Consider the following 15,896-nt stretch of genomic DNA (forward strand, 5'->3'; position numbering starts at 1 on the left):
CCTATAGATGTCATGGGGTATAAAACTACTATGAGTAAACATGTAAAGAAACTCACCTTACATGAACATTATTTATTTTTCAATAAACAAATTTATATAAAAACAGGTATAAAATATAATTTTAAAATTTATCAAAACGGGGATAAAATTTATGTAAATAGAATCATTTCTTAAAAATAGTTAAAAGTTATATAGTAAAATAGTATAAAAATATACGGAATAGATAATTTAATAGTCTTAAATCTCCAAACCTTTTGAAATCATTTTATTAAGCTGATTGACTAATATCAATATGGTAACCAAATAATAAAACTATACAGAGAATAAAAGTTCTCCTTAAAGAATATTAAAATGAAGTCTGAGAAACATGAGAGATGCTATTGCACATTGCCTGGTAAGAAAATGTGGAAAGCCATATGTAGTCATAATACCTTTACTATTTAATACTACATTAGCAAATAATTTTAAATATCATAAACACCTATCCAACGTTACAAGTTAAATAAGGAACAATACACCAAGATCACAAATGCAAATTAATATTTAAAAATCATACAAAATCCGCCAAAAAATGTGGTGTGAGACACCTGAGCTTTGGATTTTTCAAATGCTTATCTCGCCCTTGTTTGGTAGAAAACCTGCGATTGCAGAGTACGCACGCGAAAGGTTTGACGCCCTCGTGAGTTCTCATGTGTACTTTCAAACTATAGGGTGTCTTTACGGCTTTCTCACAAACGGTGCATACATGTTTTCCGACTGGCGTATGGACCAACTGATGCTTTTGAAGATGCACCTTCAGTTTAAATGTACCACCGCATTGATCACAACAATATTTTCTTTCGTCGCTATGAGACGCCATATGACTGTACATGTTCGCAAAGTAATCGCCACATACCGTACAAATCTTCTTTTCCTTTTTTTTAAGAGTCTCTTTCCGTCTTTTCTTACGTCTCTTACGTTTGGCGTGTAGCATTTGCTCTTCGCGATGAGCATTCTCGTGTCTCGCCAACTCAACGATCGGAATTTCCATCGAACAAAACATACACGCGTCCGTTTCCATTTTGACTTCGATCGATTGATCAAATTTCTTTATCTTGAAGTCTATGAAATAGTTCCTAAAAACAACATTGAAGTGATAAGCGTTTTTCCTTCGTGTGCAACACATTGAACAATGAATTGAACCGAATAATGAAAAAACAGTGATTTATTAACGAAAATGACTTTATTGTTTTTCGAAACATTATCCATTGATGATCAATACACTTTTCCTCTCCAACTGAGGTAACTTTTGTCAAATAATGCAGGACCAAATGTGAACAAATATTTTGAACAGCTAAATGTTCATGCAATAAATGTCAATTGAAGCCGGGGACTTAGCTTACCACAGTAAAACACATTTTTTGGCAAAATTAGTTTTTCTTAATCAACATAATTCCCTTCAAGGGTGATGCACTGATTATAGCGACCCTCCAACTTTTCGAATTTCGAATTCATGGATTTTTGCCATAATTTTTATCGTTTCATTGACTTGTGACACGGTGCATTGTCTTGGTGAAGCAGCACTTTCTTTTTCTTCAAAGACGGCCGCTTATGGGCGATTCCTCTTTCAAACGGTCCAATAGGGCCATGTAACAGTCGCTGTTGACTCCTTTTCCTAATTTCCTTTTGGGTCCTTCCTTTTTCAAGGTAGTCAATAAAAATTATTCCATACGCATCCCAAAATACAGACGCCATAACCTTGCCAGCCGACTGTTGCGATTTCCCATGCTTTGGAGCGGGTTCATCCCGTGCAGTCCACTCGGATGACTCGATTAGACTTCGGAGTAAAATGATGGAGCCATCTTTCATCCACTGTCACATATCCACGCAAAAACTCGGGTTTATTACGCTTGATCATCCTCAAACACTACTCCGAATCATCAACTCGTCGTTGTTTTTGGTCAAAAAAGAGATCGCACTGCACCCAGCTTTCTCATATCCAAATATTCGTGAATGATATGATATACACGTTCAGTTGATATCCGTACAGTATGTCATTCAGTTTCAATTTACAATCATTCAAAATCATTTTGTGGATTTTTTAAATGATTTCGTCGGTAACAACCTCTTTTGGGCGTCCACTGCGTTCACCGTCTTCGGTGCTCATTTCACCACGTCTAAACTTAGCCAATCCTTGATGGTTGATTTTCGTGGGGCGGTGTCCGCAAACTCGGCATCAAGCCAAATTCTTGCTTCAACTGTATTCTTTCCCTTTATAAAGCAATATTTTATCAACACGGGAAATTCCTTTTTATCCATTTTTTTCACAATAACAAAAATTGTTTCACTCAAAATGCTATAATTCACAAGCTAATGACCCGACAGCTGTCAAATTTATACACGCAACTTTTGAGGGTTAGGGCTAAACTATGTGTCAAGCCGGGACTTCTCAATTGACCTGTTATATTAATCCCCAACGACTCAATCTTCGGTAAGTCACGTGAAGATCTGGTAATATTATTAAAACAAAAGCATCACTGTTTCCTGGTAAAAGAACTGATTTTGGACGACCATCACTACTTTCGTCCTTGAATAAACTGCGACAACAATTAAATTCGTTATGGTAACGTTTCACAATGGCCAAAGATTCATCGAAAAGTCGAAGTAACATTAACGAGTTCATTTTTTTACTAAAATTTTCAAGTCACGGTAAAGAAAACAAGTTGTTCTGAAATGACAAAAAGTTGCTAGTATTGCCAGGATAGCAACCCTCGTATCTCTCAGGTTGTATTAAATATTTATCGAAATACTGTTATAAACAAATATAGCTCTAGTCTTTCTATTTTGATTATATATTTAATACATTATTCAAAATGTAAAATTCAAACGGCTAAATTGAACGAGGTTGCTTCACAAAGGAATTAAAAATAAGATGATAATAATATTTCTCAAGCATCCTGAAAACAGTAATAAATTAACAGTCCTTTTATTACTGATGGGAGAATTAAATCAGAAAATAAGTAAATAAACCTACATAACTAAAAATCCATATAATTTAGTAAATCAGTGGAAATAAAAACACAGAAACAAGTGTTAATTGATGAGGGCACTTTAAAAAAGTCTATGGAACTGGAAAAAAAATTAAATGGCTAGTTGGAGGGAATAAGCAGTTTCTCCAGCAACGTTTCAGTTTCCCCTTGGAACTCTCTAGACTAAAGTGTTATTCAGCTTTTGAGCAACACTACCATTACAATAAAAATTTATAAAATGACTCAATTTTGACGCCACCTTGAATTTTCCATTGGTGCAATAATTTGGTCACATCCTAATAATACCATAATATATTAGAAAAATATACTAAATATGTTATCTTAGAATATACAACTAACAGAATTTAATCAGCTTATATCTTTAAATGGTATTTTGCAGATTCCACTCCTAATCGTTAAAATTATTGTCTAATTCATATGTTTAGAAATATAAAATATTTATTTCTCATTCTATACAAGATATCAATTTTATAACATATGATAAACTAGTAGTAATTAAGTTAAGGTAATAAATACCTAATCATAAAGGATTTCTGATATATAGTGATATTAATGCTCAATAACGTGGAATGGTGAATATTGTAAATGTACAATCTATAAATTAATTAAAAAATTTACGCCAAAAAGATTAAACTGAACTGAATAGATACAGACAGTGAAAATTTAATTTAACGGTAATGATACAATAAAAAAACGTACAGAGAAGGGTCAGACCAAATTCAGTAGAACTTGAGACATCATATCAAACGTCCCGACGCGGTACCACACAGCGGATATCACTATCAAAAGTATACCTTTCTCTGTCAGAGGTGACTCTGGTACATTGGCCATCGACCCAGGCTCTGAATCATTAATTTCATTAATACCTCACAGACAGCTCATTTCATTTCAATATCGAAGACTTTATCAAAATAATCCCATACAACGTGAGTTTTTTCTATTAGACTGGTGAAACCAGAAAGGAAATTGGAAAAAAGGAACCACGGTGAACGTAACTTTAACGCCCTATAAACAAAAACAATGCAAATACGTAAAGAGATACAAAAAATACATTCAGTAGAACTAAACCAGTATTTTTTAATTGATGAGATTAAAACAAAAGTCAAGGAAATAATTAAAACCAAAAATAAAGACATTAATGCCTTTAATTTGTTTACGTGTTACTTCAAAGTTCTCCTACTAATGAATAATGGTAACAGATACATAACCAACAAATAAATGTTATATGACGCCCAATTAAAATATAAAAGAAGGTTATTAAGCCACAACAACGTGGAAGCAATACAGCTACTCGACAACGCGCATCAGAAGATTGAAGACAAATCACACAACTTGTATAATGTATGAAGGTTGCTATAACCTTAAGTAGTCTAATTTATTTTGAAAAATGCATACTAATATATTTATCTGGCTTTTGTGTTGATACAACCAACAAAAACAAACTAATGTATAAATTAAGTTGTCCAAAAATACCCTGAAAAATTTTTAAAATGTTTCGAAAGATATGACAGTAATAATCCATCATTACATTAATATATTTTCAATACAAAGACGATACAAACCTATGTTTTTTTTTAAATATCCTTTAAAATCAAACGTATAATAAAATATTTTGACACGTAATAACAAAAGGCAAAAATATACAAGATATTGGGCAACAGAAAATCATGAGATACAAAATCACCAAGAATATGTTAGCATCAACGTACTTTTAGTAATCTTCCATTATGACTAACCTTGAAGATAAACTCACCTTACCTTAAAACATTTTTATTTTATAACTATAAATAAAAATATATAAAAATTGAAAAGGATACATAACGTTTAAACATGATAAGTAATAACATTTATAGTACAAATAATTAATTTAATACTGTTAATTTATTAACTCGTAAACATATTAAAATAAGATCAATGATTCATCCCAAAAAAAATCTCCACATCGTCCAGACATCCAGGAAACCCATTGACGAAATATTTGCCATTTGGTACATAACATTCAAATTAACGAAGAAGCTAAGAGAATGGGGTTGAGAAAAACCTGGTTGGATTGAGTTAAACTGTTGTTGATTACATATTCCGATAACACATTGAGTTGAGTTGGATTAAAAATGGTGTTGATTACATAACATTCAGGTAACACATTGATTATATGACCCATGTGACCAAATCGGGGGATTCAAAAACATTATCTAATGCAAAACACTCAATTAAAATCAGCCAAAAAGTGTGGTTTGCTACTATTGATGTGGGCTTGTAAATGTACCTCTCGTCCTCGCTTGCTGGTAAAAGTCCTTTTGCAGTGTTGACACGCAAAAGGTTTTACCACCTGATGAATCCTCGTGTGTGCCTTCAAATTAGAAGGACACTTGAAGCTTTTGCCGCAGGTGGGGCAATTATGTTTTCCGACTGACATATGGACCAATTCATGCTTCCGAAGATGTTTGCTCTGTTTAAACGTGTTGCCGCATTGTTTACATGAATACCTTCGTTCGTTACTATGTGTCGTCATGTGGCTGTAGACGTTTTTGAAGGTACGACCACATATAGTACAAGCCCTTGCTTTCATTCCTCTATGATTTTTTTTCTCGTGCTTGGGGAAATCCCCAGGTGGGACTATCACGCCAAACCTTGTGCACATAGCATCGTCCTCTTCCGGACTCTCCAAAGTTATCTGTTCTTTATCTTGCAATTTTTGTTCTTCACGATGGGCGCTTTCATGTTGATCCAACCCAACCATCGGAATTTCCTTCGAACAAATCATACAAATCAGTTTTTTCGTCTTGGATTCGATGAGTTCACATTTTCTGTTAACTTTGCGTGAACAAATGTTATTATTACCCGCCGGGTCGATATTAGAGCCTATCGTACAAACGTTATCGCAAGCCATTCTGTCATCAAACATATCTTCGCCATTTCCGTATACCGAATTAATCCTAAAAAACAATGCAAGTGTTAGAGCCTTTTCCTCTCGTTCAATAATTAAACATAACATACGGCAGCCCTCTGAGTATACGTAAAACTCTATTGCTTATACTGGGTATATACCACAAAAACATAACCTAGTTTTGAAATGTGGTAGTAAAATACAACTAACTACTGTTTCAGTTGATTCTATTTTATATTTCCCTGTACTGTTATCAAAACGTAGTAAAAACCTTACTTCAAAAAAGATTACAGCAAAACTGATTAAAGTAACCAATACAAATTAGTAAAAATGGAAATCAGGATGCTGCTTTTGGAGAGTTTTTACTTCAATGGGAATCATGCAAGTCCAAATAGCCACATATATTGATGAAATGCAGAAATACGCTAGCAAAACGCCAATCCGACTGGAAACTCGCTAATAATTGACGCTATTGATCTTGAAATGTCCTTACGATTAACGCAAGCAACATTTTCCGTAGAAGAATAAAATTTCCGTTTCTATAATAGTAATATTAATCATTTTTTCAACAGAAGCCTTCTATTAACCATTTCCTAAGCAATTGACAATTCAACCTGCTTAACATCAATAAAAGAATGGCATCCCTACACATTAATTACAGGTCGCTTAAGAAAACTATTGTATAACACTATCGTAGTACAACCCAGTAGATTAAATTCGATGATTTATGGCAAACTGATAATAAAATATAAGGTTAAATTATCAACCTATTTAATTTTTTTCTTAACTTATTTTCAGATATTAGTCGCATTATTTTGTAATTAATAAAATTTAATCATTCCTATTATATGCAAGTAATATTCAGAAAAGTTTTACTCCCATTTAACATAATTTATGTCGTAATAACAAACTTTACGTACTTTATATCTCTCATAGTCAAGTAGAATTAAATAATATTTAAGTAATTTATCTTATATCTTATCTATTACATAGTCGCTGTAGTTGTTGATTAAATTTTAATAACAAAACTTGTGATTTCAATTACCTAACCATAAGTATATGCTTTACGTTCATTAACATGTTATGGTGAATACATCCAATGTTAGCTTGCCCTATATAAAATAAACTAAATCAAATGAAACAAAACTTTAATTACGTCAAAAAGGAAGCAATACACTTAAACTGTAATCAAAGACGCAGGGACATTGTTTGGTGAAACATTCAGTCAATAAATGTTCACTTCAAAATGTAAATACTGATGTAGAAACAATGCAAAACTGACGATTAGAATATGGAATATGTAGAGCATTTGTGAAGTTAAAGACTCTACAAGTGAAACACAAGACAAAATGCAACAGCATCAGAGTGATGTCAGGAAAAAAGAGAAACAATATATTCTAGTAATCGTATATGGAAAAAGAGGCAAACGGATAGACAATTAAAAGAATTACGAAGATAAGTTTTGAACAGTTAAAAACTGACAGAGTATAAACAGAATAACTGTTACTGTTAATTAATATTAACAACAATCATCTTTGTTGTTTATTTAGGCTTACAAACCAAAAGATAGACCAACAATTGAGTGATTTTAAGATGATGACTAAGATTGTACTGTAAGGTTGAATTAAATTGAAGGATATATAAACTGTTCAACGCTGCATCCATTAGAATATGTTATTCGCCAGACATAGCCCTGTGGACTTTTTATTTCTAGAATGATATTCTAGAAGATACTCGTAAAAAAGATCTTTTACTATTTTGACATTCATAAGTGGAAAAAAAAACTTTATATTGTATAGCATCAAATAGTGAGCTCCATGGCGATTTCAAAGTCAAAAATGTTTAATTTTTGCTGTAAAATATATGTTGCTCTTCCAATATTGTTGTATGCTTTCAAATAGACAATGTGACAATCATAATCCCAAAAGAGGCATTCAATGCTAATCTCAATCAACTTAATGTGAATCAAAATCCACAAACAGGAAAACAACAAAAATATTGTAACCGAAATACAAATAGTAACTCTCTATTTTGAAATTCATAATTCCTCGTAATCAACTGATGTTTAACATGTAAATAAACTCACATTACATTAAATAATTTTATTTCGGATGATTCAATAAGAAATTACATACATTACGAAAAAACACAAGTCAAAATACATTTAAAAAATAACAAAATAAGGTATACTATTAGTAATAAACTATTCAGATAATTTAAATAAAATATATCAAAATAAAACAAGTTAAAATAGCATTTCTTATAGAAGAATTTTTAAATACGACAAAAATGTATTCGAACTTGAACCGTTTTGACAAAAAAAAGACACATTGATCGAATAAACTACGTGCGTCATTTGATGATGACCATATAAAATCCTTGTATAATTAACAATATCAATTAATTCCCGTATTGCTTCTATCACAAAAGTTTCAGATCAAATGGAAGAGATATAATAAATTATTGTCCCATGATACCATGAGTCTTCATATGATTGTCTCTCCACTGCTTAGTAGTAAAGGTCTTTTTGCAAACTGAACAAGAAAAAGGTTTGACGTCTTCATGTGTACGCATGTGTACTCGCAAATTGAACTTTATCTTAAACGACTTGCCACAATCCGAACAGATCCACTTCGCCACGTCACTGTGCACCAACCTGTGCCGTGCCAAAGCCTTCCTCCGGAAAAACGCCTTACCGCATTCTTCGCATTTGAACCCTTGAACAGCATCGTGTGTACGCATGTGCTCCTTGATATAAGTTGGGCAGGTAAATATTCCGCAAATATCACATACTTTACGCATCTTCGTCTTCGTGTGATCGACGTATTCGTGGCGCTTAATCTTGTTGTTGGGTTTGAACAAACCGCAAAATGAGCACAGACTTTCGTCATTAGGAGAGGGACGTTTGGTCTTTTGAGAGACCTTTAAATTTTTCACTCGATAGTCGTGGTTCCTGTGCCACTCCTCGTGTTTGCCCAAGGACTTAGCCGGCAACACCTTATCGCAATAAATACACATCTCCGTATCGGAGTCATATGCCCAATCGCTATATTCCTGCTTCGACATATATTCGTCCTCCGACCAGTCATCGGGAGGACTTCGTACTTCGCTTCGCCGTTTATTTCTTCGCCTAGAAACCCCATCGTAATCGCTCTTTTGTGGGAAGTTCAAATGGAAACAAATGTGAAACTTGATGGGCGCGTCTATTAAAATACCACAAAATTCACAATGAGGTCCTGTAAATTCGTCGTCGTGATCACAATACTTCGTCTCGGATAGCGCGTCATTGCATATCCTGCACTTGTACACTATTTTAACGATCAAATTGTCATAGTGGTGAGTAATTTGCTCTTTATTCCGAAAAGTTTTGGAACAAATATAACATTTCAATGGTTGGAACAGTGTTGTAATTGGCACGTCCTCGTTCCTGCAAAGATAGGGAAGGAATTAAGGTTGATGTCTGAAAAGGCGTGCGGCTCGTGTATAACTACAGCCTTGGTCATATTAATCTTACCTTAAAACCAATATTTTATTGCAATGTGTGAGGTTCAGCTTCCTACTAGGTGACTAAAGGAAACAAAAATATATAATTGTCTTGAACCCTTTAATAATTGCTTTTTTTAAGAGTTCGGTCAAAAAACAAAACGTTTTGAACAATGGTAAAACAGTTAAAATTTAAAGAAAATGTTACAATCGCTCAATTATTCAGACTGTTTTCGAATTTGAAGAACAAAAAATATCCAAGAACCTATTACAAATAAAAAGGAGTGTATAAAAGTTTTGCGAAATGAAATCTAAAAAAAATTAAACAGCTTAAATACTTGCAATAATGAATAATGTATATGACAGTCGTTTTTTAACTTAAAAAAGTTAATTAGAGCTTTTGTATAACCTTTATATTAAATAATTTTCTGACTATTAATGGCAAACTAATTCCCTGATAGTTAGACATTCTAGACACATTTCCATAATAACGACGAGCATAGATCTTCATTCGGAATACATTTATTAAAATATTTATCAAATAAAAGAGCAATTATTTCCACCACAGAAATATTTCATATAAGTACTTCACGCTTTAAAGTTATTAATATTGTCTAAATTACGATTTGTTATGAACTAACTAGGTATATTGTATACCAGAACAATATAAACGGTGCCACAAAATTGTATAAAATAAAATCACATATACACAAATACATTAAAATCTTTATGAACTAACTTTGGCTAACAAACAGGTCCTATTTAAAAATATTTTGCACAATATAAATTTAAGAAGCTAATCCTGAAATTAAAACTACTAATAGGCGCCAAAGCAAACATGAGTAAAAATGATACTTCATCACATTTCAATAAACATATTGACATTAGAAAAAGTCCATCAAAAACTCCAACAAAACTAAAATAATTTAGTAAAAAAATAGCTCCATTGTAAAATTAAAATAAAAGTTACAAGCTCGAAATTAACTAAAATATGAAAAAAATGCAAAGGGCGTATCTTAAATAAATTCCTAAAGAAAAGAAATTGCCTATTTTAAATTGAACTTTTAAACTGCGAATTTCATAGTGCACCTCCTTCATTCGAAACCCAAAACAAACCAACATTTTTAGAATAAACTTGGCCTTGAATTGTCGTTTTCAAATCAAATTTAGTGAATTCCCAATTGATTAGAATCTATAAATTTACATACATGGCTTAACAGTGCGTCATAACATGTTTATCCCTCCACTGTTTTGTAGTAAAGGTTTTTTTACAGATGTAACAGTCGAACGGTTTAACATCTGCATGTGTCCTCATGTGAACTTTCATATTGTACTTGTAAGTGAATAATTTCTCGCAAACATTACATTTATACTTCGCCTCGTCGCTGTGTATCTGCTTGTGTTTTTTCAAACCATAACTTGCTCGAAAAACTTTCGGACATTGCTCGCATTTGAAGGTCCTCTCCAGCCGATGAACTGTTTTATGCCTAGCGATGTGCCTAGTCGCTAGACCACAGACGTCGCAAACGCTAACCGTGACTTTCTTATGCACCTTATAAATATGAGTGGCCCTTTCCCGTTCATTGTCGAAAACTATATTGCACCTTTTGCATTGAAGCTGGTTATTTTTTTGGTGGCGTTTCTCGTGATTAATCAACAGCATATAACCGTACCTTCCATATTCTTTGCCGCAGAACGAACAAATATAAGGTGGTGGGGGCCAATTTCTTTTGTTATATTTTTTCCCGTTCTGGTTAACTCTTTTCTTGGTATGGAAACAGAGATGAAACTCAACGAAATCAGGCTCTAGATGGGCTTTACAAAATGAACAAGAAATTACGGCTACATCATGCCCACAAGTATGATCGCTTGTACTGTTTACACCTGAAGACTGCAGTTCTCTACATAGTCCGCAGATTCGGACCAACTTAACATTCAAATTCTTTAGGTGGTAATTTAATTGTGAGGATTTAGCAAACGACTTTTTGCACACCGGACAAACTCTGAAATATATATAGAAAATTTTAGAAGATACAACCATTTTTTAATTCAGAATGTGTCAAAATCATAATTAGGTTTAAAAAAATTAAAATTGCCATAAAAACCAATAGTTGTCTTCAAAATTGACAATTCGATAGAAAGCTTACTACCAGTCATTGTTTCAATAAACACTACTACAGTTTATGACCACTATGTTTTAGAATATTCGTAAATATGTTTAGAATATACATATGAATAATTAAAATATTTAAATTTAGTGTTTATTGATTTAGACAAACCCAAAATATTATAAACGGGCTAATTATAACACAAGTGCATAAAGTATGCTTTTCAAATACCTCCGATACCCATAATTTACCCTAATAACCTCCCCAAGTAATGCCACATAATGTATACAATATATTTTTAGAGTAGTAGTCTTGTTCTAGCCAAATAAAGCATCCCTTAATTGTATAGTTATTTACTACTTTCCTAATAGAAACATGATAGCAACTTTAGAAAAACCCTTGAATAAGAAATCAAAACTCGTAAATGACCTATTAAAGAAAATTCTATTTAAAAAAACCCATGCTTCATATACATAACATTATATTCAAAACATTCAAATTACTGCCAATTTAGATATAAACTTTAAAAACAAATACATAATGCAGGTAGACATAATGTAAATAATGAATATACAATCATTGCATATTAAATAACCTTGAAGATAGGTTTTACCAAATGAAATTACAAAAACAAATACATTTAAAAACCTGTCTATTTCAAATAATTTCAATAGTCAAAACATTGATTAACAAGATTCTAGATTTAAAAAGTGTGCAAAGTATTAAAAAATAAATCTTATGACACACAAACCCAATTACTGCCAAATTAATATAATTTTAATGAAAAAAATCCTTCATTGCATATCGCCTAATTTTAAAACAATTTTACTACTAATAAAAACATCACTGAAAGCCAAATAGTAACAAATATAAACTATCAAATGAAATTAATCCAAAGAAAAGCAAATTTACGAACTCTTAGAAAATGTCGAAAATGACCCTCATATCCCTTTATCTGTAGAAGAGGTTCTAACTACAAAAATTAAACGAAGTATTCAAAAACAGAAATTATTTATTGGCTTCACTCGATCATTACAGATGTGGTATTGATCCTAATATATCCATCGGTGGTGGGTCCATTGATCTTGCTCTTCCCTCTTCTTTAATATGTGCTTATAGACTAATTTAACAATTACAAAAATATATTCATATACAAAATTTACACTTAACATAAAATTAAAATCAAAACAAAATATAATTAATATTAACAGCCTAAATCTAAGAATTATTGGAGCTCCAAATCAACATACCTTTCACATCACACAAATCAATGAAATATCACAACATACCACATACCCTATACAACACAACCCACTTTCATATATTCATACATTCACAAACATAGAAAACTGGATTGGAAAGTCGGGCAAAACAGAAAAAAAAACAACTCTCTCAGGAACATTTATTTTGTAACATACTTAGTTGGTGTCAAAAGCTTTATATTGGAATCTTCTATCACAGAACTTGAGTCACATTAATGTCATCAATATACATCATACCATAAAGCAAAGTTCAATGAGCACCACAAATATGATGCTCAAAACTTTGTTAAACACATTATTCTCAAAAAAAAAGAATAATGCAACCTAGTCCAGGCATTTGAGAAAAAACTGCAAGTACAGTTTTTAAAAACCCAAAGGCCAAAAAATAGATGTATGTAATTGAAAAACAATTGTTGTGAACAAATTTGTGAATAGAAGGTCTAAAATGCCAGCCTTACACCTTTGTTAATCCCAAAAAGAATGAAAACTCTTGAATACAAAAACAGCACTCAAGAGGAAAAGTACTCAACACCAAACAGTGCTGAACACAAAATATGTATAACAATCATTGTTTAATAGCTAAACAATGAATAAAAATGTTCCAAAAAACTTTGTAAATAACCTTACATAACTAATGAGTAACAAAAACTAAAAACCATCTTGCTTCTCGACTGATAGAATAAAAAATTTTATAAGCAATATTTAGCACATTAGTTTTTGTTACTAAAGCAATCGCCTGGACGTATGTATTCGCGAAATATGTCGAAGCAAGTTTTGATTTCATATGTATGTAAAACACTAGTAAATTGATTTTAGCAAGTTATTTAAAGGTTCAGTAACAGTGTATTTTAGAGCCAAAAGCAGATTAATATTTTATAATGGACTAAAGAAGTAGCAGTACCATAATAAAACTATTGCTTATATCAGGCAAAGTAAATCTAAAATACAACTTACTGAAATAAATAAAAAATTGATTAGAAAATTGATGTGTGTTACGACATACTCCACCAAACACTTGTGATTTGAAAACCTCTAGATAATTAAAAATAGAAAAAAAAGTATTAAAAAGTTTATATAAAAATTTTACTGATTTGTCCTATAAAAATAAATAAAAATCCACTTACCTTATGAAATAAACATTAAAAATAACAACGCATCATATCGAAAATATTAAAAAAGAAATATTACTTGCAATAGAGACTTTAAAATGAGATGTTTGAGAAATAATAAAAAGAATAACCATAGACTTATTCATATCAAATTAATTGCGTTAGTTAGTTCATTAGGTTCATTACTCAATATACACAGAATAAAGAAAATACCTTTCAACAATAAATGAAAAATTTCTAATATAAAGCTACTAGATCAAATCAGTTTAGCCCCGATATACATCCAGACGCAATTTATAGGAGGGAATTGAAATAAAAAGCAAGTACTCACGGTGCTTCGACGCCATCTTTGCCAACACCTGAGGGACCAGGTTGATCATCCGCACTAGTTCCAGGTACATCTACATATGATGGATCCTTGTCTACATCACTATCATCACTTTCATCTTCAACCTGAAAAAAAAAAACAGAAGTAAAGTAATGCTATACTTAAAAATGAAATTGTTATACAATGAATGTTAATAATTCAGATGGCCGTTCTATGTGACATCAAAATATATCAGAACAGGTCTGTGAAGAACAATCATCATGTTAAATATATCTTTGATATAATTAACAATACATCAAAGAATATAATTTATAATCGAACATTTGGATTTTTAGAACAAATTTTAAGCGTTAAAAAAGAAAACAAATGCCAGGCATACTAAAAGTATAAATAAATTTAAATATATACCTTAGTCATAGGTTCGGAGATATCCATGTCATCATCATCATCAGAATCAGGAGTAATGTTAATCTGTGCCTTAACTGCAGCAGTGCGCCTAGCCCTTTTTGGTGGAGGTGGTTCATCAGATTCATCTATTGCGTTCTGTAAATTAAGAAAAATATCATTGCAATTAAGAGATTCCACAATTTTTAATGTTCAAACTTTACCTCTTCAAATACAGCAGCACCAACCCCTTCATCAGTCAACTCCAGATGATCCGTCTGCTGTACTGCTGCATGAATATCTTCCAGGGCCTCTTGTTTTACTTGGGTTTGTGTTTCTAAGGGCTTGGCAGTATGTTGCGCAACCGCGCTTATCGTGTCAACATCTTTTAGGCCAGCCTGCTCTAACCAAGACAACAATTTCTTCTCAGAATTTGCAGACGTATTACAAAATTCATACAACAAATCTAACTTATTCGAGCAACCATCGCATATTCTTTTTGGTAATTGATCATCTTTAGATACCTGTAACAATAAAAAAATGTAAAAACACCATTATCCTGCATCATAGACATCTTGCACCAAAAAATACAAAATTCAGATGGCCGTTCTATATTACATCACAATAAGTCAGAACAGGTCTGTGAAGAACAATCATCATATCAATGGCAAAAACTTTGCCAAAATGTGCTCGATAAACACAGCAGAGAAAAAACTTTTCCGCCATATTCAAAAGTCCAATGTAGTCTACATATAATATGAAAATGTACATATAAAAAATGCATAAAATGTGTAACAAAAAAATGTTAAACCAAATAATTGCTTGTAAAAGCTTCTAGAATGCAATTTTAAATAACGTGAGTTAAAAAGATTCAAAGAGCTTCATACTCATTATGGCAGCCCTGTAGAAACTACGCCTTGCTTTTGCGCACTCGGTATATTTTAAGTATATACATTATTGATTGTTAAAATACAAAAAAGGATTACGAAGTCGATAAATATATACAAACAATACAATTACAAATCTCGTTCAATTAAGTTAAAAAGAATTACTCAGAGCGGAAGACCAATGTTGAGAGAATGTACAAGGCATAACAAAATGGCTTCCTAACAACAAAGCGAACTAGAAAAATATCGTAACTATAATGCTGTGCAGACTAGTTCCAGAAGAATCTTTTTTAATTTCCTTAACAAGAATAACGCAAACTAAAATTTACATCTAGGAAAAAATTAAAAAGATGTAACAAGTATTTCAACAGTACCTTAAAAGTTATAGAAATAGAAAAAAATAGTAGGCGATATCAAAA

The 15,896-nt window shown here is 31.9% G+C and overlaps 2 protein-coding genes across 2 annotated transcripts in view; both read right to left on the reverse strand.

Moving 5' to 3' along the window:
* The window catches only part of LOC143198704 (uncharacterized), a 237,424-nt gene that overhangs the window by 221,188 nt on the left and 340 nt on the right, over positions 1 to 15,896 (reverse strand). The window contains exons 2-4 of the mRNA XM_076408065.1: positions 14,815 to 15,114; positions 14,615 to 14,749; positions 14,210 to 14,331 (exon numbers count right to left, since the gene is read on the reverse strand). Coding sequence (XP_076264180.1) covers positions 14,210 to 14,331; positions 14,615 to 14,749; positions 14,815 to 15,114 — 557 coding nt within the window. The remainder of the gene's footprint in view (positions 1 to 14,209; positions 14,332 to 14,614; positions 14,750 to 14,814; positions 15,115 to 15,896) is intronic.
* On the reverse strand, positions 8,007 to 12,587 carry LOC143198275 (uncharacterized). The gene is made up of 4 exons (XM_076407405.1): positions 12,544 to 12,587; positions 10,631 to 11,402; positions 9,431 to 9,483; positions 8,007 to 9,343 (listed from the first exon to the last, which is right to left on the reverse strand). Exons 1-4 carry the CDS (start codon positions 12,585 to 12,587, stop codon positions 8,377 to 8,379), a joined length of 1,836 nt encoding a protein of 611 aa, XP_076263520.1. The 3' UTR covers positions 8,007 to 8,376.

Source organism: Rhynchophorus ferrugineus, unplaced genomic scaffold (genome assembly GCF_030347505.1).
Source record: "Rhynchophorus ferrugineus isolate W39M unplaced genomic scaffold, kcgeb_rfMv2 rfM6, whole genome shotgun sequence".
NCBI classification, from domain to species: Eukaryota; Metazoa; Arthropoda; class Insecta; order Coleoptera; family Curculionidae; genus Rhynchophorus; species Rhynchophorus ferrugineus.

What these genes read in the sequence shown, in the direction of transcription:
- LOC143198275 (XM_076407405.1), bottom strand. Translation starts at nt 12,587, where the DNA reads ATGGACCCACCACCGATGGATATATTAGGATCAATACCACATCT. An exon ending in TTAGGATCAATACCACATCT is followed by an intron (nt 11,403 to 12,543) that starts GTAATGATCGAG and finishes TATATATTTCAG; the next exon opens with AGTTTGTCCGGTGTGCAAAA. An exon ending in AACAGTGGAGGGATAAACAT is followed by an intron (nt 9,484 to 10,630) that starts GTTATGACGCAC and finishes TGTTTCCTTTAG; the next exon opens with TCACCTAGTAGGAAGCTGAA.